Source organism: Toxotes jaculatrix, chromosome 5 (assembly GCF_017976425.1).
Source record: "Toxotes jaculatrix isolate fToxJac2 chromosome 5, fToxJac2.pri, whole genome shotgun sequence".
In the NCBI taxonomy this organism is placed as follows: Eukaryota; Metazoa; Chordata; class Actinopteri; family Toxotidae; genus Toxotes; species Toxotes jaculatrix.
In genome coordinates, this window is record NC_054398.1 from 28,461,315 (window position 1) to 28,488,686 (window position 27,372).

The 27,372-nt window shown below is 44.1% G+C and overlaps 1 protein-coding gene across 1 annotated transcript; it reads right to left on the reverse strand.

Annotated features, from left to right (window-relative positions):
• Positions 1 to 46: 46 nt before the first annotated feature.
• LOC121182499 (neuronal acetylcholine receptor subunit alpha-7) lies at positions 47 to 27,246 on the reverse strand. The gene is made up of 11 exons (XM_041039049.1): positions 27,206 to 27,246; positions 26,188 to 26,290; positions 23,592 to 23,731; positions 19,009 to 19,053; positions 13,292 to 13,401; positions 11,862 to 11,941; positions 9,978 to 10,145; positions 5,792 to 5,986; positions 3,839 to 3,925; positions 3,009 to 3,118; positions 47 to 631 (listed from the first exon to the last, which is right to left on the reverse strand). The coding sequence occupies exons 2-11, from the start codon at positions 26,240 to 26,242 to the stop codon at positions 47 to 49; spliced, it is 1,575 nt and encodes a 524-aa protein (XP_040894983.1). The 5' UTR covers positions 26,243 to 26,290; positions 27,206 to 27,246.
• Between the last annotated feature and the right edge of the window lie 126 nt (positions 27,247 to 27,372).

The following is a 27,372-nucleotide window of genomic DNA, read 5'->3' on the forward strand; positions in this document are numbered from 1 at the left end:
GACAGCAGGTATGAGGGTCAGCACTAGCTTCTCTTCCTCCTCCTCCTCAGCTGAAGAAGTCTTTGGAAATGGCCTCCACGAAGTTGGGAGCTGACATGAGGATGCCGATGGTGCAGAGGATGGTGAAGAGCGAGAACGCCACCAGACACAAGCGGTCAATCACCGCCGCAGCAAACTTCCACTCGCTGCAGACGGTCTCCTCCTCGTCCTGCCCACGGAAACGGCTGGCTATATATCTCACCTCCTCCAGGATCTGGTTCAGCTCTGCCTCCAGCATCGAGCCTCCCACTGCTCCTCCTCCTATGGCTCCTCTTCCTCCGGCCCCACCTCCTCTCAGCACATCCTCCTCCCCACCAACGCCGCCTCCCACCAGCCGTGAACAGAGGAGCTCAGGTTCCGTGGGCGAGGCGTAGTGCAACCCCTCCACACCACGGAAGCCGACATAGAGGAGGTTGCCGTTGGTTACCTGTGGGTGATGTCGCAGTGACCCCTGGCTGACACTGAGCTCCAAGCTGGACAGGCTGCCGCGCCGACGCTTGGTGGCGTTGTGACACGCCAGACGGACCTTCGTCTCACCTGGACGCCGCATCCTGAGGAACCAGGCGCACCAGTTCAACAAAATCACACGGGTCTGAAGCAGGAGAAAATAAAGCAAAGGAGAACAGTCACCTTACTGTTAAAGCGCTGTTTATGACTTTGGCGACCCCTAGTGGTCACAACAACCCCACTATTTTCACCTCGCCTTTGGTCTGTTTTCTCATTTTTCACCAAACAAAAGACGTCAGTGAGAGAGTTTAACAGATCAACAGTCTCCACGGACTGCAGAGGCTTCATCGTGCCTTTTTTCTTTAGCAGAGATTCCTTTGACGGCTCCGGATTAAAACACAGACATGTTTTTATGTTTCTGAAGTAACTAACTTTTGCTTTTGGAGTCTGAGTGGTCATGATCAGACTGAACTGCCAATCAGCTTTTATTCAGACAATGGAAGCCGGAGGTTTTGGACCTGGCTGCTGCAGAAAAGGAAGAAGAAGAGGAAGACTTATAGTTTCCTTATCAGGAGGTTGACGTTACAAAGTGTGAGTCAAAAGTATTTACATAAAAACTGCTGATTAAAATTCATTTATGCAGAAACATGTTTATGTGAAAAATTTTGCACGAGAGAGCTGAGTTCATGTATGACATGAATACATGTGTGTGTGTGTGTGTGTGTGTGTGTGTGTGTGTGGGCTTCTTTTACTATATTCATGGGGTCCGAAAGCTGGGCGTCCACTATACTTGTGGGGACCGACAGTTTTGCAGGGACCAAAATGCTGGACAGTTTGAGGGTTCAGACCTGGTATCAGGATTCAGGTTAGAATCAGGTTTAGGTTAAGGTTAGGGGACGCATCTTGTCAATGGTAAGTCCCCATGGATATAGTAAAATATGGAAATGTGTCTGTGTGTGTGTGTCTGTGTGTGTGTGTCTGTGTGTGTGTGTGTGTGTGTGTGTGTGTGTGTGTGTGTGTGTGTGTGTGTGTGCGCACAGAAGAAGCAGGCAGATAAAAATAGAGCATGAATAAAGTGGATCTGTAGCTGCTGTGCTCTCAGCAGAAATCTCCCCACAGTCCAATATTTCAGTTCACACTCAGCTGGTGAAAATTTCTTTACTGTTGACTCTGAACATCAGTCCGATGTCTTCTGCCTCAGTCTGGTCACTGTGACTCGTCTGGAGGTTGTTGTGTTCCTTTTCATTGTACTTGATTTTCTTTCCTTCCCTTAGTTTTCTTATCCTTTCTTTTCCGTTCTTTTCTTTATTTTCTTTACTCTTCCTTTTTTCCGTTTTACTTAAACACCCTTTCCTGTGTCATTAAATTTCCTTTCCTTAGTTTTTTTAGTGTACTTGGCTTCTGATCCCTTTCCTTCACTTTTCTATATTTTCAGTTTGAGCTGTGGCAGTAGGAATATGTTCAGTCTTTCTACAGAGTCATGAGAAGTGATGCTCGAGTTTGTCTGTGCAGAACAAAACGCCCTGAACCATCTGAACTCTGTCACACTTTGACAGGTTTAGCAGTATCAGCAGTGTCTGATTAGAGGATCTGATATAATGAGAACATGTTAAATGTACAGGGAAAGGTTTGACATAAATTTAGATCCCAAAAAAAAAAAATGTCCATGACGAATATGTGAGGTGGCTGAGGTGACATGATTTTAAAGTCCACAGCAGATGACGTTACACAGTCAGGTGTTGTAACACCAGAAAGACCCAGAGGCAGTTAAAGAAATTTCCACTGACAACTGAACTGAGGACGGTACTGTGATGAAACATACCAACAGCAGGTTTTATCCCTGTTAAATTTTCCCATGAAAAGATTCATTGTACAACAACGAGAGAACTGTTCCCACATCAGTGACCTGAATGAATTTTATTTGGATCACTTACATTTTCTTCATGTCTCCTTCACAGACTCACTGAGGAGACGAACATGAGACTGAAGGTCTGAGCTTCAGTCTCTCAACTGGCAGGAAGTGACAGGGAGGAAACAGACCTCTGTAATCTGGTGTGTGTGTGTGTGAATGCAGGACTCCACTTTTCATAGTATGAGACAGATTTGTCCTTTCAGCCTCACAGCTTCACCTTCACAGCTGAACAGTCGTCCCTGCTCTTCCTCAGCAGGAGCGTTCAAACACACACACACACACACCACTGGGAATCGGAACAAGAGAAATTCCATTAAGGTGGAACTTGGTTTGAAGACCACAGCTCTTACCTCTGAGTGGTGTGTGTGTGTGTGTAAAACACATTTTTGGAAAATAAATAATATGAATGAATGAATAACATTAACAGTCACTCAGCTCATTCATTCAAACCTGGAACCCCTTTAAGGACCCGAGGTTCATTAAAGCTGAAGCAGCAGATCATAGAGACCACGGTGGACTCCCCACAGAGAAATTAGCAAGTACTGACAGAAGAGGAGAGGAGTGGACGGATGGAGGATGAAGAGGAGGAGGAGGAGGAGGAATGACTGACCCACTGTGGCATGTGTCCTCCATCAGGGTCGTGGTGATGATACTGCAGAACCAGAACTGTAGCGATGACCGACAGACCCACAATCACCATGGTGGTCGCGAAGTACTGAGCTGAAACACAAAGGTCAATGTTTACACACTCTTATTGATTGTTTTACACCACTCACACGCACACACACACGAAAGGTCCTGGCCTAAGCATTGGGAGAAGTCCAGGGTTCAGTGTCTTGTGGATGGAGGGAGCCCCTGTGATTGGTGAAGGACCCACTCTCTGTGCCACAGCTGCCCCAGAGGACGCTACAGTGATGGAGACAACACATGAGATGAGGAGTAGAAAGACATCCAGATGTCCAGTCTAATGTCAGAGGTTAGCTAACCACCTGCACGTCTGCACAGCACCGGGTTCAGGTCAAAGCTGTGAGGGTGAGACTTGTAGCTGCTGCATCAGACCAGCAGGGCTGTAATATCCTGAGCACTGTTTCTACATGTGTTGAATACAGATAGATGTGATGTGGGCAGCAAGCGACGAGTTACGCAATTTAACTCACACTTATAACTAACTTACTTTGACTGTGATGAATAAGAAAAGATCAATAATTTCTTATTGATCTTTTCTTATCTTCAGTGACTGATTATATTTTCAGCTGTTCTCTGGTGTAGATTTTCACTCAAGTTTCCTTTAAATCCAAAGAAGGAAGGTGAAAATCCTGGGTAACACCAATCCTGATAGGCTGATATGACGATGCCAGGGACAGAGAGATAACTCAGGTGATGAAGGGATGAAGGACGAGAAGCAGGAGAAGGTGATAAAGCTCTAATCCAGTGTCTCACCTATCAGAGGAACAGAGTCGGACGTTGCCGGCATGATCTCAGCTACGAGCAGCATGAAGACAGTCAGAGACAACAGCACTGTGATACCTGCCGACACACACACAGAGAGCAGTTATGACCCACACCTGCACACACAGAGTTTCACAAAGGCTCATTTCTAGTGACCAGTGAACATATGAATGTGTGATAATTATGCAGCAGTAACACAAAGTCACTGTTATATCACACACTTTACTTTCTGTAAAGGTTTGAACATGAAAATCTTTTCCAGCAGACAGCAGCTCTGAGTCCTTCAGTCCTTCTCGTACAGTTTGAGCTGGATCTGGTCTCAGCTCTGTGAGCAGCTGGTGAGCTCAGGCTGAACTGAGGGAGGTCGAATCCCCTGGACTGAGCCTGACGATATGAATTGGTCTGTTGGCAAAAAGATTTAATAAGAACCAGTGACCACACAACTGTCTCTGGAGCACAGGATGGTCTGAAGCAGTTTTGAGGCTCAGATCTTTGATGGTATAACTGAAGCTGCTCCCTGTGACTCCTGGGGGCCAGCTGAGGTGGACTGAGTCGCCCTCTAAACCTCAGTGATTTGAATCACCGCGTCTCATTTCATCAGTCAACTCACTTCATTTCTTTTTTTTTTTTTTAATTTTAAACTTTACTTTTAGAAAATGAGGTCAAACAGTGCAATAAAATGTAATTCGGACTCTCTGTGAGGGGGTAAAAAGGTCAAAGGTCAGGGATTTACACACCACTTCTCTGCCTACTAAAGCTTCCTAATAAAAGGAACTGGATCAATGGAAGCAACAAAACACAAAAAGCTCATTGACAGAGACACAAACACAAAGAAAAGCTGATCGAGTTTCATCATTTCAAGTCATAAAACTTGTTTATAGAGCCTGTGGGGTTTGAATGGTCATTTCCTGTTTACACAAAGGAGCTAACGAATGACTGTTTCATTATTGTGTGATAAATATAATTATGACCCACACAGGCTCACAAGACAGAATAAATCCATACAAATCAGAAGCAGAGGGCTGCACACACACGACCAATAAACCAAGAAAAAACACACAAACACAAAAAATCTACATAATTATCTTTCAGTCAAATCTTCCGACCACCACTGTCGACAGCTACGTTTACTACACAGCCACTCAGATTTTTGCCCACCTGAATATTTCAGGATTTGTCTAAACATTTCATGGAAAATTAACCAGCGTTTGTAAATTACAAAAGAAATCGACGTCTAAATTCTAACATTTGCTCTTGTTTTCTCAACATCGTCCTGTGAAAGTGCTTTGACGTGTCCTGCTGAGTCTCTACCCACTGGCTTACCGATACTGACTCTGGGTAAATGCGTCAGCTGTGTGTGTGTGTGTGTGTGTGTGTGTGGGGAGGGGGGGGGTGAAGAGTGATGGTGCTGCTGACACTTGACTGAGGATAAATTAAATTCCAGTGAAAGACACTGTATCTGATCCCAGCAGCTGGAAGCCTCCCAGCTTTAACTTCCTGTTTCAGGATGTTTTATGGCTGATGAGCATCGACGCGGAGCCATCAGTCACCTGAGGGAGGAGACAGCCGGCTGAAACACCTGCTACAGGCCCAAAGGCTGTTTGGACAGGAGTTATATTAAAGGGTCAGTTCAACCAAATACCTTCTGGTGGCACCTGTTCATGCAGAAGCCTCAGCTTTTATTTCTACATGTTTTTATTTCTTATTTTTTCAACCAAAAACCCTGGACCCACAGAGCCTGCTGTCAGCAGCCTCTTTATTCTGTCCTCTTCACAGGGTGTGTTGTAAGTGTTGCTGTTTAACGTTTCTTTCTGAAGCTGTCTGACCATCTGACAGTTAAGATGAAATAAAATTAGCTTGAAGCAGTGATTCTCTGGAGACCAGGACACACACACACACACACACACACACACACACACACACACACACACACAGAGTTCTCACCCAGGGAGATCTTCTCTCCAGAGTCGGCCGGCAGCAGGAAGACGAGGAGAGCGAGGGTGGAGATGAGGACACAGGGGATGAGGAGGTTGAGTCCGTAGTAGAGCGTCCTCCTCCTCATCACCACGGTGAAGGTCACGTCAGGGTACGGCTCCTTACAGCAGTCGTAGAAACGCTCGTTCCTCCGTCCGGGAACCTCTGCACACAAGACACCGCCACAACAGCTCAGAGTCACACACGTCACATGGAGACGATTCTGGATTAAACTCTGAATCTATTTGATTTGGGTTGATTTATCTAACGATGTCAAACAGAACGATGCTCAACCAACACACACACTGCTCCATATTCTCTCTCTTCTTCTTCTTTTTACATAAACACATAATGTAAACAAGGATTAAATGTGAACATTGAAGGACTCTGAAGGTTTATTGTGCTGATCAGGACATTTTACAGTGTAAAAATCAGCTGGCCAGAGCTGTGACGGAGATCAGTTCCTGTGATCAAGTCCTGTGATCAGGTTCTCTCTGTCTAATGGTGACAGAACGTCCCTGTGATTTGTCTCTGTGAAGCTCTTTGGTTAGAGCCTGATGTTTTTAAATGTGCTCTGTCAGAACATTTGATTTGAATAATGTCACTGTTTCGTGTGAGACAGTGACAGTGAGTTTAAAACTGCTGTTTGTTCACAAAGTATTTGAAGGTCTTGTCCCTTCTTCCATTTCAGTCTCCCCTCAGTGTCCTCTGAGGTCCTCTGACCAAAGGCTTCTCGTCCTAAGTTGAAGTTGACTCTTGGTCAGGCTGTGATTAACTGAACTTTCCTTCTGAAGCTTTTCTGTGACTGAATCGTTTCATTTTCCTTTGTTCTGTTTCTCTTTGTGCTGTAACTGTTGCATTTAATGTTTTACAGTTGAGTTGCAAGTTGAATCTAATTGAGACTAAAACAAGAAAATAACTGACAGAATAAAAGTGTTAAGCGCAGAATAGTCTCTAAACTCAGCCTCTCAACTTGTGCTGGCGACGTCAGAGAAGATCAGAGGTGTGTTTTAAACTATTTAGTGATTTATGAAGCAGTAACAGAGCTTCACGATCAATTCTGTAACAGATCTGAAGCGGTGCTGAGATCAGAGAACTTGACTGATGTTCGATTTTCTTTAATGAGACTTGAGCAGCAGCTTTTAAATCTCTCTGATGAAAGAACATCACAGAAGTAAAGCCTACAGGAGATACAGGCACGAGTGTTTATGGAGATGTTATTTAATTCCCAACAGATGCGACTGTGCACGTCCGTTTTCTCATAAACTCAGACTTAAATTAACACAAAAACAAAAACAAGAAAGGACAGTCGCTGCTCAGAAAAGTCAGAAAACTTTTGATAAACTTTGGAGAAAACAGATGATAAAAAACATTGAAAGTGTTGGCTGAACACTGGCTCCAGTCACACGAGCTGCTCCACCTGCACGAACGAGGCCATTTCACCTCAAATGGCTCAGAAAAGCTAAGTATTTAAACATTTCACACAAAATCAAATGGTGCACCAGTGCTGCTGCAGGGAGGCATGACACCGCCCGCTGAGGAGGACGGAGAGTAATGAGGCCTGCTCCGGTTTTATTACTGGAATAATAATCTGTTGCCATAATGTACATGCCAGTGATAGATGAGTAAAAAATCCAACATGATGGATTCAAATGAGCACAAATGATGACATGATAATAACCACAAGCTGCAACAAAGGGCTGTGTTCTTTCCCTCCTGGTTTCCTCCCATCCCTACATTGTCATTATTCCTCACATCGTTCCCTCTGCTGTCAGGACGCTGCGACCTTTGACCCCTCACCTCTGTAATACTGCTGAACAGTGGAAGTTTCACTGGACTTCATAGAAATCAGAGAAGTGCTTACAACGAAAGTATATATTTAAAAAGTGTTAAAAAGACTTAAACCTTCTTATGTCCTTCCTTTTAAAAGCTGTGGCAGCTTTTCTCTGAGCTCATCACTGTCAGGGCTGAGAGCAGAAACCTGGTGTCGATGAGGACGACACCAGGTCAACGTGGCTTCAAATGGACAGTCCAGGCTTTGTACTGCACAGACTGTATACTGAGGTATAGACCTCTTAAACTCTGTTTCTCTCTCCTGAGCGTCCACTCTCCCTTTTTCTGGTTATTTTACTGATTATTTACTGGAAGAGGTGGCAGATAAAACTCCCTGCTCCTGTTTTATCCTCCTGTGGGAGAGTGCAGCACGCCTGGCTGCATTTCATTTGCCTATACATTGCTACATTGCTCAGTACATTGGTTTTAATCTCTGCTAGGTGATGGAGGGGAGGGGTGTGGGGGGATAAATGGGAAACATGCTGCTGAGATTTTCAATTAAGTTTCCTCTGAACGGCCCATTGGCTGAACAGCATCTCTGGAGGAGGCTTGCTCTCATTCTCTCTTTCCATCTCATACTTTCTTTCATCGGCTGCTACAAAGAGAAGAGCTTCAGCTCCCCTGAGACCGAGGACGATCCTGCAGCATGTGGTGGAGGACAGCGTCTGTCCTCTAATGGACTGCTGATCTGAGAGCAGCTGTAAGGCTGTAAGTGTAAGCACTTGCATGTGGCTCCCTGTTCCTGATTGGCCTGTTCGTCTGTGGGCCAATTACTTCCACTTCCACCTGCCAGAAAAACACACCAGCAACCAGACAGCAAGCGTGAATCAGTGTGGACAGTCCTCACACAGCTGAGGACGTGGGGCAGGGACATGAGGAGCGATGAATGTCTTATGTTAATCAACAGACCCTTTAACACATGTTAACACTAAACAGGTCACATTTACTGTTCGAGCTTTTAGGTTTCATAACAAACTGGTTCAGTTTATCTTTAAGTTTCAGTCAAATCAGACACTAGAACAAAAGTAAATGAAATAACTGTAGAATCGTTCGTTAGTTATAGTTAAATAATGTGTTAAAGTGTGTGTGTCATGTGTTTCTCTGGATTTGATGAACGACATTGATTTTGATTTTGATTCTGCTTAATGAGGATAAAGATGCAAAGACCTGTAAAATCCTGTCATGTGATGATGTGAGAGCAAACGTAGACATGGACACGGAAACACGCGGGGGGATGTACACGTGTTCAGGCAGCTTGATGACTTCATTAAAACACTGAAGCGTGTGTTGTGTGTTCAGGTGAACCCTGGAGGCAGCAGGTCAGACCAGGTCTCTGCCTCCAAACGTTCGTTCCCTGATAAAGCCAAACTGCTGAGAGAAATCAGAGCTGAAGTCCCACATGTAAATGTCACTCATTGGTCGGGCTTCGTGGCATTTGCGAGCGGTACAGATGTGGCGGCGCCGGCAGAGGCGTTTCCATCAGCCTTCAGGTTCAGTGAGCTGCCCGCCCTGCAGGCCGGCCGCGCTCTGCAGCAGCAGGAGGATTTAATTAGCAGCAGATGAATGCTGGATGGGAGCGCTGATATGATCAGAACACGGGCGGGCTCGACTCCGCAGGCCGCCGCGTTCCGCTCTAACATTTACATTCTGTCGCTGTCGGGGAGAAAACTCCTCAATGTAAACTTTTCAGGAACTAATTACAACAACTGGTTCACTTTGCCCGAAACCTGCTCCACACTCTGTCCTCTCAGGCGGGGATCTCACCATGACATGAGCTTCCCTGAGTTTCTTGCCTTTTTTCCCCCTCCCAAGATTTTCTTTGGAGTTTTTCTTCTCCATCTGCTGCCAGACAGGTGAGATCCGATGTCCTGCTGATGATCGATTAGATGTATCATTTTTATTTTCTTGCTCCTGTTTCCCTCTGGTTTATCTGTGTGGTTCAGGAAGCCAGATCCATGTAAACATGGTTTTCTCAGTTTCGAGTGGACGAACTTGGAAGAACCTGAGCTCAGTCCATCCATCCATCCCAAACCTTCCCAGGGGGGTGGAGGCTGGTAAAGCAGCAGATCGATGCCTGTGGTTTTGGAATCATGTGTTCAACTTTAACTTTTGAGTGTGATGGTCTAGTGTCCACATATTTTTGTCCATGTGGCGCTGTGTACATCATACTTTGTAGTTAATCCACTTCATACTCCTTCATTGTGTGTGTGTGTGTGTGTGACCGTGAAAATACACACAAATAAACACAATTTATTTGTGACTGATTCTGTAAGATCCATAGAAACTGCTCCACAGGTGTGAGCAGGTGTTGATGAGCTCTCACCCACGAGGTCCCACTCTCCGTTGGCGATGTATCCGGTGATGTCAGCCTCGATCATCTGCAGGTCCAGAGACCAGCCGCCATATGTCCACGAGCCGAACTTCAGGTCGCAGCGCTGCACGTCGAACGGAAACCAGCGGACGTCGATATAACAGGTGCTCTTAAATATTCCTGAAATAAAGATAAAGAGTCAGAGAGGAAAAAGGAAATACAGGCTGTGTGGAGGAGATAAAGAAAGGACACAATAAAGATTTGAGTGTCCAGAGGGTGATCATCATCAAATACAATAAAATAAAATCAAAAATCAAAACATGCAGAAAATGAGAAGTGAAAAGAGTAAAGAGGTTTACACAGTGTGGAGAGAATAAAAAGGAAAAGACACAGGAGGAATTCATGAAAAGGATAGAACCCCTAAAGCAGAAAGAAAATAAATCACAGACAGATAAAGATGATTTGAATCCACACGACTTCCAACAGAAATAAAAGAACTTTAAACTGTCCAGACACACGCCGAGGACGAGCTGTGAGGACAAACTGTTTACTGGCACAGGGATGAACTCTATTATGAAGGTGGATAAGCAGTAAAGTGTTTTATTTTTCATTTCTATATTTTTCTTTTATCCAGGTAAAAATACAAGAAAAGAAACATGGTCGCCCACAGGGAAACCATCAGTCAGTCAGGTCTGTGTTTGAGGTTTCATTAACTCTGTGTGGTTCAGGGAAATCCAATCTGTTCCCAGTCCAGCCAACACCTGCTTCCTACAGCGAGACGAAAGTTTAATGATCCCTGAGGAGAAATCAGGACGCGGCCGCAGCACAAAGTAACAGGAACAGACGAAATGAACCTGCTCAAACCCAAAAACTGAGGTCACAGAGTGAACATGTGGTTCAGACGAAGGTGACGGAGGCAGGAAGTGCAGAATAATTAGTCTGAACTGTGGACAAAACACTCTCTGGGGTTAGAGTTAATAACATGTACAATATACAGTAACAACGAGTGTAAGGGTTAAAGGATGGAGCTGTTTAAATGATCAATAAATAAAACACCACATGTAAGGGATCAGTAATAACAATAATAATAAAATATCCAATTTAAGTTCATGCTGCCTTATTTTGTCAGAGCTTATAAAATGTTGAGACAGATTTACTTTGATTAAATATTTTTCAAAAATGATTTGTGTCATAATCAATCACACAGATTGATGATTTGAGAGTTTCACAATAAAAGTCCCCAAATGCGATATTTCTGATGTTGAAGCCGGAGTTCACCTCTGTCATCACTGTCCCTCCCCACGACTCCCCTACTCACTAATCAATGTCAGCCGTCAATAGTAATAGAGCTGTTACCACTTTTACGGGTTATTGATTTCTGATCAGTCGATGAGTTTCCCTCCTCTTCCTCACATGTTGTTGCTTTTGTTTGCTCGTGTAAAGCAGCATGAAAGGACCTGATGTGTCGTCATTCTGTGTTGACTCCAGATGTTTGTGTCCAAGCAAAATACAAAATAAAAACTGCCTCATTTCCATCAGCAGCCTGGGGGAAAGTCATGATGAGTCTCAGGTCGTCAGTCAGGACCATGTCTCCTCCTGACCTCTGCCTGTTGACCCCGCGACCTCACAGTGGAATAGCTAATCAATACCCATATTGATATTGACGATTCTGGCCTTTGAGCCAGATGCATGCTAACATGCTCCCAATGAGGATGCTGATGGAGACTGGACCAAGGTGGTTGATGGACTGAACAATGGAGACACTTTGAGGCCCAGAGAGTCCCCCAAAGACAGTCTGAACTGAGAGTTTCCCCACGTAAATGGTAAACTGATTATCTGAGAATGGAAGAGCCAGTGAGAGGGTTTGTTTAGTGGTGGGAGGGGCCTATGCATTACCTGGTGGCAGGTATTGACAGTAGCCAGTGGAGTTGACCAGGATGTTTGTGTGGAAGGAGGCATCGAACCTTTCATCAGCGCTATGGAGACAGATGGACACACAGTCAGAGACGGAGACAGAGACAGACACAGTGTCCACCAGATGAACATCATCATAGTTTCACAGCCGAACACACGTCTGTGCTTCTATACTTGTGAGGACCCTCACTGACATTACTCATTATCTACATTTTCTCACCTGAACCTGATCTAATTCTGATCCGGACCCTAAAACCAGCAACTTTCTAAATACTTAGAGATCTACTCAAACATCTGCAAGTGCCTGTTTGTTATTGGCCAAGGTATCATCATGTTCTCAGATTATCCTCAAATCTCAGGCTAATCTGTTGGTTGGGTTTTATTAGGAACGTCCCCGTGGAGGAGCAGGAGGACATGTCTGGACAAAAAGGACGTTTAACCTGCTTCAAAACAAGTAAACAACACAAAACAAGTAAACAACTCGAGCATCATTTCTGCTGTGTATAATCCAAAAGTGTGAGCTTTCCTAGTTAGTGGGCGGACGAGTTGTTTGAAACTCGGTAAGTAAAACTACAGTAAGTTTGCTGTAAAAGTTGAGCCAGTGCCCAATAATAGTTCAAAGTCAGGCTCTGGTCCCGTTCGTCGGCCCCCTCTCATTAAAGCCAACCAGGTCAATATTCCCTCTGACAGCCCCTCACCCCCACCCCCCAGGACCAAACCTTGCTCCTGAACGCTGCTCGGTTAATGAGCTGAAACGCCTCCCACAGCCAGCAGCTCTGATGCGTGTGTTAACAGGGAGCTATTAATCCTGACGGGGAGAGAAGCTTTGTCTTCAGCAGCGATAACAGAGGGAATTAGCTGAATTAGCTCGTTTACTGAATCAGAGCTGAGGGATGAGAATGAACCTCGGACCGACTGAGTCGTCTCTGGTCTCAGGGTTTCCAGGTTCACCGGGAGATGACCTGATTTCACTTTTATTGATTCCTGTCAACATGAATCCTGTCACTCTGATGTTTACATTCAAAGAAGGACGTAAACAATCCATTTTCAGAATAAGAGCCTGTTCTTCACTCCAGCAGATGAGACATCAGTGCTGAGAACAACTTCACCTCTTCAGTAGCAGCTCACAGAACAGCCTCTGTTCCAGCCCCACTTACTTACTCTTTTTTTTTTTTACTTCCTCTGGAGCTTTTGACTGTATCCATTATTCTCATCCAGGGAGATTCACAGATCCTGAATCCTGGAGTTCCTTGAACCATTTTCAGGCTGAACTTTATTTCAAATGAGTTTCATGACACATTTTTATTTGTCGAACACTGAAACTGAACATTGGTGCAGTGTGTGTGTTACGCTCACACACAGTCCAGACTCATGCGGTCTAAGTGTTTGTCGGCAGCAGTGAGGTTGTGTACCTGTTGTACAGGAGGATGTCCGGCCTCCAGATCTGGCTGTCGGGGAACCTGACGTTGGTCACACCTGGATAGTCTGACATGTTCCACTGCAGGTAGTAATCTGTCCAGTACTGAAAACACACACACACACACGCACGCACGCACGCACACACACACACACACACACACAGTAATATTAATCCATCAGTGGAACTTCTGGAAAACAAAGACACCACAGCCACAACGTGAGATCATTAAATGACTAAAACTTCAGATTCTGGTTTGGTGAAAATGAACATGTCGTTCACCACTTCATTACATTCATTCATTTACACTGACATTTGAAGTCTAACCAGTATCACTCCTGCTGAGTCATACAGAGAGTTGGGAATCTGGCTGAACACCACACTGTCATTAATCATTTAAATTCAACATCTGTCTGAAAAATCAAACTTGGCATTTTTTCATCTTGCCCTCAGGCTGGATTCGATCCGTCCCCTCAGTGGTTTTTAGTTAAGATTAGTCTCGTAGCTGTTTATGAAAGCTTTGTTGTTTGTAATTGCCCTGGCTTGTTTGTGTTGTTTTTTTTGTTCTGGGTTTGTGCTCGTCTGTTTCTGGTTCTCAGGTCTCTCAGACTAAAAGATTAAATAAAGTTTGTTTTCCACACAGCGTGGTGTATGTCTAAAAGAATAAGACAGAAATTAGGCTGATAAACAATGTGAGAACAGTGAAATTGTCCCGAAGCCATAACAAGTGTATTTCTCCTCTGAAACCAGCTGATAAGCAGCAGCTTGTCAGTGTTCGACCTCCACGTCACAGCTGGTAAAATCTAGATTACACTGATGAATCTTATGTAACAGCCCTGAGTGTTTTTACGAAGCAGTGACAGAGAGAAGAGAGAGCTGCCAAGAAACATCAGGGCCGAGCTGATGCCTCATTTGCATACACGGCTCTTCTGGCTGACTCGGCCCTCATTACATCTCAGAGCCTTTCTGAGCTCTTTGGTCTGGGTGGATGATGTGAGGCTGTGATGGCTGAAGGTCGCACACATCTTTCGCAGCCTTGTTTACTTCCTGTCACTGGGCTGAAATGTTTTTCCCAGAGGAATGTGATGAAAGCAGAGGAAGCCCCTGAAAAGTCACAGGAAGTTGAGGAGTGTGATTCACAAAGGTCTCAGAGATGTTTGCTAAAATGAATCTGATGTTTCGCATTCATCAACATGTACAAAAAAATATAACAAATAAGTTTCAATTTAACACATAAAGAAGCGTAAAATGATTTTTTAATGAGCGTCATGCTAAATTCAGTAGTATCACTTTCATCTCAGTCCACAGCTCAACATGGTTTTTACCCAATTAAATCAATACCATCACTTTTTAAAGTGTGACATGAAAACAACAGACTTCAGAGTTCCTGGATGAACACGCAGCAGAACATACAGCAGAACACACAGCAGAACATACAGCAGAACACACAGCAGAACACACAGCAGAACACAGCAGAACACAGAACACAGCAGAACACAAAGCAGAACATACAGCAGAACACACAGCAGAACACACAGCAGAACACAGCAGAACACAGAACACAGCAGAACACACAGCAGAACATACAGCAGAACACACAGCAGAACACACAGCAGAACAGAGCAGAACGCAGCAAAACACACAGCAGAACATACAGCAGAACAGAGCAGAACACAGAACACAACAGAACACACAGCAGAACATACAGAAGAACACACAGCAGAACATACAGCAGAACACACAGCAGAACACACAGCAGAACACAGCAGAACACAGAACACAGCAGAACACAAAGCAGAACATACAGCAGAACACACAGCAGAACACACAGCAGAACACAGCAGAACACAGAACACAGCAGAACACACAGCAGAACATACAGCAGAACACACAGCAGAACACACAGCAGAACAGAGCAGAACGCAGCAAAACACACAGCAGAACATACAGCAGAACAGAGCAGAACACAGAACACAACAGAACACACAGCAGAACATACAGAAGAACACAGAGCAGAACACACAGCAGAGCAGAGCAGAACACAGAACACAGCAGAACACACAGCAGAACATACAGCAGAACAGAGCAGAACACAGAACACAACAGAACACACAGCAGAACATACAGCAGAACACACAGCAGAGCAGAGCAGAACACAGAACACAGCAGAACACACAGCAGAACAGAGCAGAACACAGCAGAACACAGAACACAGCAGAACACACAGCAGAACACACACACACACACACACACACACACACACACACAGCAGAACAGAGAAAAACAGAGCAGAACAGAGCAGAACACAGAACACAACAGAACACACAGCAGAACATACAGCAGAACACAGCAGAACACAGCAGAACACACAGCAGAACAGAGAAAAACAGAGCAGAACAGAGCAGAACACAGCAAAAACACAGCAAAACACACAGCAGAACATACAGCAGAACACAGCAGAACACACAGCAGAACACAGCGGAACAGAGCAAAACAGAGCAAAACAGAGCAGAACACAGCAAAACACAGAACACAGCAAAACACACAGCAGAACACACAGCAGAACACACAGTAGAACACAGAACACAGCAAAACACACAGCAGAACACACGGCAGAACACACAGTAGAACACAGAACACAGCAGAACACAGCAGAACACACAGAAGAACACAGCAGAACACAGAACACAACAAAACACACAGCAGAACACACAGCAGAACACACAGTAGAACACAACAGAATGCACAGCAGAACACAACAGAACACAGAACACAGCAGAACAGAGCAGAACAGAGCAGAACAGAACACAGCAGAACACAGCAGAACGCACAGCAGAACACAACAGAACATACAGCAGAACAGCAGAACACAGCAGAACACAGCAGAACACAGCAGAACGCAGAACACAACAGAAAGCAGAACACAGCAGACCATTATCAAACAAATCCATGTAAAACTGATTAGAGGCGTCTCACTGTGGTGACTGAGTATTTGTGTGAAAGAAAGTATATTCACTGCTTCAGTTACTATAGCAACAGTCCTGATTTTCCGCAGGAATTCAGCATCCATACTTTTATGGAAATATTCAAGTCCGACTTGAGCTGATGTAAAACTGGTTTAACTGAGGTCCAGCTGCTTTTAACTGAACGTCTTTGTGAAAAGAACAGAGCGACGCTTTGGGAAACTCACTCCAGTTAAACAGCAAAACGAAAAGAAACAAACTTTATGCATTAAATTCCAGTTAAAACAGAAAGATCATGAAATAACCACAAAGAGAAAAAATAAATCAATGTCAGAAGCGAGATGAGAAACTGACTTCATATCGAGCGTGAACATGTATTTTTAATGGGCAGGTGAAGATGAGTGCGCTTGCTTTCCTCATGTCTGAAAAGGTTCAAAGGCTCAAAGAGTCAGAGCAGGATCAGACCTCAAGGAACCTGCACACTATAAAGGAAAGGAGGCTTACTGATGCAATAAGATAAAGCTTCAAGAGGATAAAAAAAAAACACAAAGAATGTCAGGACATCGCAGGAGTTCACAAACTGGTTCATTTTCAGCCGTGTTTCAACATCTGCTTTCAGATAAAACTCCAACATCAGATTTATTTCAGGCTCATCCAGTGGTAGAGACATGTTTGGTTTGATGCTGTGGTTTTTAATCGGATTATCCACTCTGACAGAGATACTGCTTATATTTGGATCTGCCGACACTTTAATTCTTCCTTCTCAAAAAGACTGAACATGTGAAAACCGAATGTCGGCTCCTAGAGACACAAAAAAGATGAACCGACAACGTGCTGAAAGCTTTAGCTGAAGCTTTAGTTTTCAAACAGACTCACCAAAAAAATGCCAGGTTTGTCCATCACATTGTCATTAGGGGGACAGGTCACATGAAGCCTTAGAGTTTATGGACCAAAGTGTTTTTCAGAGGGAAATTCTGACCTGATGGAAAACGTCGAATTTTATTGGATCAGTTTGTATTTTGTCCTTTGCAGCACCAACGTTATCCTCAGCACCACAGTGGAAGGAATTGTGAAAAGACCAAACAATGAATCAGTAAATTAAAATAATAATAATAATAATAATTGGAAGATTAATTTATTTTAAAAAATAATCCTTAGTTGCAGCCACAAACCAAACACCTGCAAAATCAGCCTGAGCTGTACTCTGAGTTTACATCATCCAGACTGAGATGATGAACATGGTAAACACTGAACCTACATGTTGAGACTCTAACTGTATTTTATGTGTGTTTAGTGCTCAGTGATATGTGTCTGGGCACTAACAGCTTGTAAATAAAAAAGAATATGAGCCCCCACTGAACCCAATCTGCTCTGAAATGTTGATACTGAGGCTGTTTTCATTCCGAGTTAAAGTTTAGTTTGCCAGGAGAGAAACTTCCAAAGGCTGCAGTAACACTCTGACATTAAAAACCCACACAGCTCCTGGTGCTGAAATGTTTCCTCTCGCTCACAGACATTCAACTCTTTCACAAAAAAACACAAAGACTCCAGCAGCAGTGCAGGAGGAGGAGGAGGAGGAGAGGCGGACGCCAAATTAAATTAGGCTAAAAGACTAGCTGGTTCTGGCAGGGTGCTGCAGAGAGGAAATGCTGAGCCTCGGGGGAGGAGCCAACCTTTCCATCCGAGAGGAGCAGATTAGGCCGGATTAGTGCATCACCACTTTACAAACACACATTCCACAGGACCTGATATGAAACCTAATTAAATTTGGACAGCTGCATGAAATGGGTTTAGGAAGCTCTCTTAATGAATTCACTGTCCATTAGCTCTGACATTCACACCAGAGTCCGTCTGACAAAAAGAGAAGCAGCTTTTCATAGAGTGAGATGAAGTTAAAGCGAATAAAGAAGTGGAAGAAGAGTGGATGTGAGAAAGCTGTAAAGTATCAGAGGTGGTGTCTGGCAGAGCGAGCAGGAGAGCAGCAGATGAAGTATTTGTGGAAACAGAGAGGAGCTGGCGCTCTGTTCGCTGCTGGATCGAGTTTTTCTCCATCACAGCAAACTTATCTGGGTCAAACACCACAGCTAGAGTTCTGCGATTCCTCCAGAGTCTCTCTGAGAGCCGAGCTGAAGGAAGGATGGGTTGATGCGGCTGCAGGCTTCCATTTATTATCAATGTTTACTTGGTTTCTTTCCCCGAGTCAGTTTACACTGCGTCTCCGTTGGCCTGACTGGCACAAATAGTCCCATCTGTAACAGCTGGAAGTGACTGGGGTCACACACAAGACCAAAGGACTCTGGTCCCAGGGTCCAGCAGAGCGCTGTGACAGCGGGGGGTGGGGAGGGGCGAAGGCCCAGCAGAGGTTCTGACAAACTGAAGAGGCGACTTCATTTACCTCTTCATCTGTTTCCACTAAATCATGGATCATTACACTAGCTCCCAGCTGATCGCTGCCTTGGTTAAAAGCTAAAGCCAGTGCAACATCATTAAAGGAATATTTCAACAATGCATTTATTAACTTTCTTTCTGGGATTTAGATGAGAGGACTGATCTTAGCATAGAAACAGGAAACAGCTGGACTGGTTCTGTGGAGACGTAACGTCCTCCAGAGCAAAGACAAAGACCCTCAAACTCAAACAGGGTGTAGGTGAGAGTGAAATGTGAATAAAGGAACAGAGAGACATTTCTCAGGGTGAGGAAATGTGAATGTCACATAAACCTGAGTCTACTGTCGGAGAAGAAAACTCACCAGCTGCAGCCAGATGTTCGTTGTCAGTACTTGGTTCTTCTCATCCTAAAAACAGGAGAACAAAACAATCAGTGTGTGGTCTGTTTGAGAACGACTCCTGAGTCACTGCAGTCACGGTTAAAGTCCGTCCGCCCTCCTCTGTTTCTTTCTTCCCTTTAAATGAATCTTAAACACGGCGGTGAGCAAGCAGAGGGGAGGATGAATATGAATAATGTCAGTTTGATGAATGTCCGGCCTGTTAATACATTCTCAGGTAGCCGAGCGTACTGAGGGAATTAAAGGACGGGGCTTTGTAAGCAGAGGGAAGGACAGAAAGAGATAAACAAAGCAGAGCTTTAATAGATGACTGACCTTCAGTCGGCTCACCTGCGCCGTGACCTGCTGCTCCACCATTTCTTCTGATTCATCACTTATTTGTGTTTGTTTATGCATTTATGTTTCAGTAATTTCGCTGACCTGAACTTCTCAACCTGAAAACTTTGTACCTGATGTGATTCTTTACACGTCAGAATTAACCGATGAATCAAAGTCCAACATTCACTCTCCTTTGCTGATTCAGTCTCCACCAACTCCTGAGAAAAGTATCTGGCCTCCTCTGGTCTCTATCAACACAAGTTCATCTCCATCCACCAATTTGCACATTAAAGAACCTGAGAAACACCGAAAACTCGTTTTAAAAAAGCTGAAATATAGTTTTTATGTTTGGCTCAGGCAGAGAAGCTGGTGTGTGGATAAAACCATCAGTGGTTTTGTAGGTAAAAGCGACACCTTTCTCTCTGCAGGTCGTCTTTTGAATGTTTGTTCATGTGAAATCATTGATTAGTGCAGCGTTACAGTTGATAAAAAGGGAAACTCCTGCACAGTCTGGTTCCTCTGCACTGTTGATCCCTCTCGTCCTCGTCTGAACTGTTTTCTGTGTGAGAGATATATGAAGTGTCACACCGTGACAAACTGTTCTCCTGACTAAAGTACAGAAATGATAAATAATTTCTCAGCAGAGGTAGTGACTGATGCAGGGATGTTTCATCAACGTCACACCGGTGGCAGGAGCCTGAGTGTGTTTGAACAGCTTCATGTTGGCAACTGGAGAAAAGCCACAACAGCAGCAGCAGCAGAGGAGGAGGAAGGAAGAAAGGAAGGAAACTAGGGTTCATCTCTGTTCAACCTCAACCTCACCTGGGAGCCGCAGACCCAATCGGTCAGCTGGAAACAAAACCTACTCGTCTGGATATAAACCTCAGGAGCAACGAGGCAAAACAGCAGCAGCAGCTGTGAAACTGTGCTCTGCAGCTGAGATGATACAAGCTGATAACTGCCACCCCCCCACCACACGGAGCTCAAAGCCCCCTGACGGGCTCCTGTTAGCAGAGTTAGAGGCTCCTGACAGGCAGAGGGAGGGAGGAGCTGGGCCTGGCTGATGTGCTGGAGCAGGAACATTCTAGATCGTGTTAATAAAACTGACCTCATGCTTTACCAGTCAGCAGGCTGACATGAAAATCCAACAAAACAACCACGTGATTTTTAGACAGACCTGCTTCTTCGGTCCAACAACCAATCAACAACTGACCCTAACGCTGCTGTCACAGGGAGCGGTGTGACGAGAAGAATCAATATCTGAGCAACTTTCTTCAACATTCAACACAGTGACAGCGTTTCACCGCTAAACTCCATCATCAACATCAGTTTGGATGATAAAGAGCACACAGCGGGACGTTTGAAAAGTTTCAGTCAGCTTTTTGAAACTTTTATTAGCTGTGACTTTGAGTCCATTAGAGTCCGTTTCAACTGCTGTCAATTCAAAATGCACAAAACTTTTGTCCTCGTGAAGATACAAACTTCTCAGAACCATCTTTAAAGACAACAGGTGGAGTCGGTTTTACTTATTTTACTTCTGTAGACCCATGAATCAGATGAAAAAAATCACTGATATGCAGTATTAAAAAAAACCCTCAGGAAAAGCAACAGAAATATATGAAATCTTCTACATGATGCAGTGACTGTGGTCACTTGCTAATCTGAAGTTTCAGATAATTTATCTCTGTTGTTGCATAACGTTGTGTATGTTACCGACTGTGCTGCGACGTCCCTGTTTAGCCTTAATGCACATAAAGTGTGAGAACTAATTTGAGCAGAGCATTAATCCTACCCGCCCCCCCCCCCCCCAGAGAAAAGCTTTTCCCACAGCCTTTGTAAAGACTCTGCCTCTTTAACAGACTCACACGTCAAGCTGCCTGTCAGATGTGAAATGGAGGGAGGAGGAGACTCTGTATGAACTGTCTATATCCAACAAACAAGATTCACCTGAGATCAGAAAATAAAACACATACAGTCTGATGTGGAAATTCTCAGAAAGCTGAGAGACGACAGAGAGAAGCTGCACAAGGACAAAGTCTGAATCTGAATCTGTGTCATTATCTGATATTTCTAAATAATGAATGAGGAGGCTCGGTAACAAATAAAGAGTCTAACACTGAAAACAGATGAAGCTCTGTGTCCTCAGAGGGACAGAAAGAGGAAGTCAACTCAGTCTTTTCAAAACCGACTGTTTAATGATGAGACAAGACAGAGATGAGACTAAAAAGAAGAAAATCATGCAGAAAAACTGATGAGACACCACAAGGTGAGAATTACATGATGCGTCACATGGTTTAACTGAGACATAAAGGACACTGTAAATAAAGACGGGACAAGAGAGGACAAAGACATGAAATGAATTGTGAGTCTGCCGACTGAGACAGTAAAAAAAAAATTCTGCAGTGGATGATTAAACTAAAAGATAAGACATAAAAAGTTGCTAAAAGGAAGAATGAGACGAGATAATGTCGAGGAAAACGAGTGAAGGAGAATTTGGTTCATTTAAAGTCGCAACGTGTAAATGTCTTTAATGTAATTATCTCTTTTAAATTGATCTCACCTCATAATTACACGTTTCTGTCCAACAGTGATGAACTGTACAGGGGATATTTACTACATCTGTCGCTTCAATTCAGTTAAATTAGGGAAGATTAAGGAATAATAGCTGTAGAAAATGGTGGGACTGAATCAGGATGAAGTCACAGTAAAAACAAGGAGAAACGATGAACATGAAACCTGAGACTCCAGCTCCCAGCCAGTTTCAGGCTGAGGCACTGATATCGATCGATCCCCCACAAAATATGTTCACTTAGTTCTGTGGAGCACTGAGTGAACCTTTAATGAGCCCTTTAACTAATTAGCATGTTCATGTAGTTTGTTGTCAGTGAGTGATGCTGTTTGTCTTTTTGTGTGTAGAGTTCACAGAAAGCTCAGACTCTTCTTCTTCTAAGAACAAGCTCTGAACAACACAGACAGCTCAATATCAAGGAGGGAAATCTGAATGACAGGAAGTTTTCCTCCAGCAGAGGAAGTGTCAAACAGCAGGAGGAGAGAGAGATAAGGGCTGGAGGGACTCACATCACCTGAGGAATCAGATGAGGCACTGGGACGTAAAACAGAGGCAGCAAAGACGATGTTAGATGAGACTAAAGAGACAAACTGAGAGAAGAGACGACGTGGAAGTTAGAGGACGATCTGTTTATGTGATGAGAGGAAAGAACAGGGAGACAGACTGAGATGAGGACAAACAAAAACACCTTTCCATCCAAGTGTAACACAAACTTTACCCACATTCACAGAAACGGCAAAAGAAAATCTAAATTAATTAGAAAAAACTGGACCCAGAGGAAGGCATCTCAAAACCTGGACAGACAGACAGACAGACAGACAGACAGACAGACACACACACACACACACACACACACACACACAGTGAACAGTGTGCTGTCAGTCTCTGCAGAACAACAAATGAGAACCAAACAACGCACACAGAGTGAAAAGTGCTGTGACCGGGACTTTGGCCTCTCTAATGATGGCCTGTGTGTGTGTGTGTGTGTGTGATTCTGTCTGACTACCCAGTGGGAAAGTTCATCACTGAAGTGTCAGTATAATGAGTGTCTGTCCTAACACTGACACTCATTATACTGACACTAAGTAACACTTTGCTGTTGTTGAGATCACTGAACATTGAGCTAGAAGCTGTAACAGCTCCACTCTTGTGGTTTCAGTCTTCCCACCGGACCCTGGACCCTGGACCCTGGCTGCAGAGATTAGTTTCTGCTCAGAAACATTAGAGCATTAATGAAATCCAACACTGATAAACTGGATCAACAGAAAAAATGATCTGCAACTAGTTTAAAACTGTTTATTTGTTTTAGTCATTTCAAACAAAAAAGTGTTTTTTTCTCTGGTTTCAGCTGTTTTCCTCTGCTCTGTGGCTGTAAACTGAACAAACGAGCTCTGGGCTCCGGGAGGTTGAAGAGGTGACTGTTGGAGGTCAAGTTGCATTGTGGGTAATGTAGGGTGGGTAATGTATTTATCCTCAGTTTCCCTGAGGATAAATACGGGTTTGGGATTTTATTCTCCGTTGTTTCTGGTTTGTTTGGTCGATTTGCTCCAGAATGTACGATGACTGGACGCCCATCAGGGAGGCACTTCTAATCATTAGCCTAATCAGATCACAGGTAGATTAAGCACAATGCTTTCTGTGTGTGTGTGTGTGTCCTCACCACGTCCATGATCTGCAGCAGGCTGAAGCTGAAGTGCACTGTCAGGCTGTGGGAGTCGTTGTTGACTGGTCGCTCTAACGGGTTATAGTTTCTCATCAGCTCCTTGTAGAGACGCCGCTGATAGACACCCTGCAGAGAGGCTGGAGACAAACACGGTTCATCAGCACATGTCACAGGAATAAATTCTTCATTATCAGTCAGTGTGTTTGTGCTTGAAACCACCTGTTCACGGTTTCAGAACGTTTTGGGATGCGTTCAGTTTCGTGAGTGTGAGGTCGTCTGAGGGAGGCGGGAACAAACAGAGGAGCCTCTGTGGAGCTCCATCGTATGTGACACTGTGTGGGACGGGTCCGATAAAGTCTTGGACTCAGTCTGTGTCAGACTGTACGATATCAGCGTGAGGCTGTCGGCCTGTGTGATGAATGTGTGCTGAATCAGCTCCTATCATGCACCTGTACCTCTCACGGTTTGAAAATGCAGCTGTTTGTGTGTCTGTTTCTTTCCCTATTTAAAAAAAAAAGGTGCTTATGAAATCTGCATCACTTCCTGCTGTATTCTGATTGGCTGGTGTGTAGCCATGCGTCGCAGCCGTAACATGGTGAGAGTTTGGTCCTACATTTCTAGCTTCTATCTTTGACTCCAAATTAGCCGTCGGCGGACGCACAGACTCTCACAGCGAGATCTGGAACCATGGCTCTGGACTGACAGGTGTCTCATGTCTCATGTGCCACATAGAGGGGCCTCAGAAGGCTTCATGGACCGTGGTTACATCAGCCTCAGCAGAGATGAAAGCTCATCAGAATGACTGACAGGTGCTGGATGAGACCCTGATCGACCGAGGCGGAGGAGGGTGAGACTAACAACATGCTTCGACTCGTCAGTCCTGTCCCTGAGCTCAGGGTTTCTGCCAGGACGTTTGAAATACGAGGACACGACGGAAACATGTTTCCTTCTCAGGTCCAGTTATGGAGTTCATGGCTGATTTCGTGTCAGCATTCAGAGGATTTTTAAAGGTGTATGTGCTGCGGATAACTTTTTCCTTAGATCTTTTTTCCAATTGTGTTTTTTGAGAGACGGAGTTGAAACGTCGGGATAGAGCAAGGGGACGGCACACAACAGAGACACACAGCTGGACATGAGACGGCCAAATCACATGGATCCCCCCAAAATAAGTAGAGTAAAAATATCAACACTTTCAACATCTGACACAGGTTTACACAAAAAAAAAGGTTTGATTTATTTTCTTTTTCTAACTTCTGGATTATTTTATGGTTTATTCACAGGGAGTAGACTGATTCCTGTATCATGCTCTGAGTTTTTCTCCACTAAAATACAAACAAAATGCCACATTTTAAGATGGACTCTACAAAATCCTGGAATCAGCTTTTTCAATCAGCAAGAACCAAAACAATAATCTGCAGCTTGAAGCAGGAAGGTGATCAGACTCCAAACGTCTGCGTCCACAGATGAAACCATTATTTTTTTTCTCTCCATCCAGTAAAAGTGTGACTGGATTTGATTGAATACTTTGCTCACTGCCCTGCACAGATCTACTTGCTGACCAGGAGTCTGACAGGTTGTACATAAATCTCCACTTTAAGCCAATTATCTAAACCACTGAATTGGAAAGGTGTGCTGTGGCAGAGCTTCAGGTTTCCATCATGTTCACACTGTTTTCCATCGTCTGAGCTTCGACTGCAGCTCTTTGAATCACCTCTTCTTCTTCTTCTGCAGTGGTTTAATGGCAGCAAGTGAGAGTCAGCTGCCAGCTGTTTATCAACCAGTCGGCTCATATTCACTCAGCAGGAGGGAAACAAGTGCGATGTCTGGATGGAAACGACTTTAAATAAAGATTTTAAAAACCGAATCATAAACATTAGACTGATCCTGAGTTCAGTCTTTGCTGATGTGTTGCAGAGATGATCCTGATTCAGGGGTGTTCATGTTATTTTGTCCATCTTGTGCGACAGATCAGAGACAACAGGGAATCATATCAGTGAGTCAGAAACCCCTCATCTTCATCAGTTCAGCTGAGTGCAGACCTGAGGTGGTTTTAGACTCTTTGAATCATCTAAACTGGACTTTGTTTTGATTGACTGTCAGTTTACTGAGGTTTTTATTTCCCATTTTTAGATTCAGTTTGTGGTGTTGCTGTGTTAATATTCTACCTCCTGCATTTATCGACACTCAGAGCTTCACATCTTCAGAAATATAGTTTCAGAAAAATACGGCTTTGACATCTTGTGACTTTTCGTCACAATTTGTTTTGGGAATAATCTTTGAATCATTTTGGAGCCTCTGATTGTTGACTTCATTTTTCCCCCATTTCCTCTATAAATACTACATTTTTAAAAACTGCTACATGAAAGTGGATTGATAATCATTATTGTTATTGAATAATAATAATAATAATCATCATCATCATCATCATCATTCTTATTCATACTATCTGCTGCTCATTGTCAGTGAGTTAACAACAGGAACTAAACTAACTAAACCACTGAACAGATTCATCGCAGGGGACGAGGAAAAGGTGTGTGTGTGTGAGTGTGTGAGCATGTGTGCGTGTGTGTGTGCGTGTGTATATTGAGCCTACCGTGGATGAGGCAGCACAGCGTCAGGACGTGCAGGGTGAAGATCCGAGTGTCCATCCTCAGCAGCTGTGAGTCACAGAGATGAGAAACTGAATGAAGCTTCTCCTGAACCGAAGAAAAGACCAGGGAGGGGGAGAGAGGGAGAGGGAGAGGGAGAGAGAAAGAGGAGGCGGAGGATAAATGTAGGATTTGCTCTGAGGGGGAAAAGGGGAGAAGGAAATGCTCCTCCCCCCCAAAAACATCCAAAGGAGAAGATTCGGCAGCAGCAGATACTGAAGAGAGAGAGAGAGAGAGAGAGAGAGAGAGAGAGAGAGCATGTGTGTGTGTTGTCAATAGTGACACACAAGCACCTTAGAGGGAAGTGCCACTGTAATTTGTTCAATGGCAATAAAGGCTATTCTATTCTATTCTATTCTATTCTATTCTACTCTATACCAGCATTTGCATGTGAAAGCCAAAGTCGATGTTCACAGTGCAGCTCTGCCTCGGCTGCAAAGTCCTCTTCATTTCATTCTAATAAGACACCATGTAAAGAAAACCTGAATCTGAAACCGGATTTGGATCCAAACAAAGAGGCAGAAACTTAAAACACAGGTCGATCTGGTGAGAATGGAAGAGAAGACAGAGAGACGTCCTCTGAACTTTTCCAGCCACTGATCACGTCTCCACCACCGTTTTCCACATTTAAACAGAAGACAGGTCGTTTTACAAAGGTGTCCAAACGCCGACTTAATGTGGACGGACGGACAAAACAGATTCAGACGGTTTAACAAAGTCTTAAACACTCTGCCCAGTAAGAATTGATTCAGTGATTTTTCAAGTCAAATAAACTCAACGTCTCGTCTTTTGACCTGAAAATCACCAAATCAATGGACAAACACACAAACAGGATGAGAAAACACACTCCTGGAGGTAAAAACACGCTTTTGAATTGTCTTACTGTGAGACAGGAGAAGCCTCTGAGAGAGAGGTGGAGGTTTGTTTTTCTGAATCATGGATCGAAACAGGACGGGTCCTCACCAGATCCTAAGTTGCTGCACATCCAGGTTCAGAGAAGTCCCTCGGAGACAAACAGTCACAGGTCAGGAAAAACCCTTCAGACCACATTCACACTTTACTGCTGACTGCACCGCCAAGACCAGAGACATCAGGACCTGCTGGGACTTACACTCTGGTACCACAGGTCA

Bases quoted from the DNA above. Each gene is read 5' to 3' on its own strand.
- LOC121182499 (XM_041039049.1), bottom strand. From the start codon at position 26,242: ATGGACACTCGGATCTTCACCCTGCACGTCCTGACGCTGTGCTGCCTC. The intron at 19,054-23,591 runs GTGAGGACACAC...TCCTGTTTTTAG, and splicing joins TGCTGCAGATCATGGACGTG to GATGAGAAGAACCAAGTACT. The intron at 13,402-19,008 runs GTGAGTTTTCTT...GTGTGTTTTCAG, and splicing joins CGAACATCTGGCTGCAGCTG to TACTGGACAGATTACTACCT.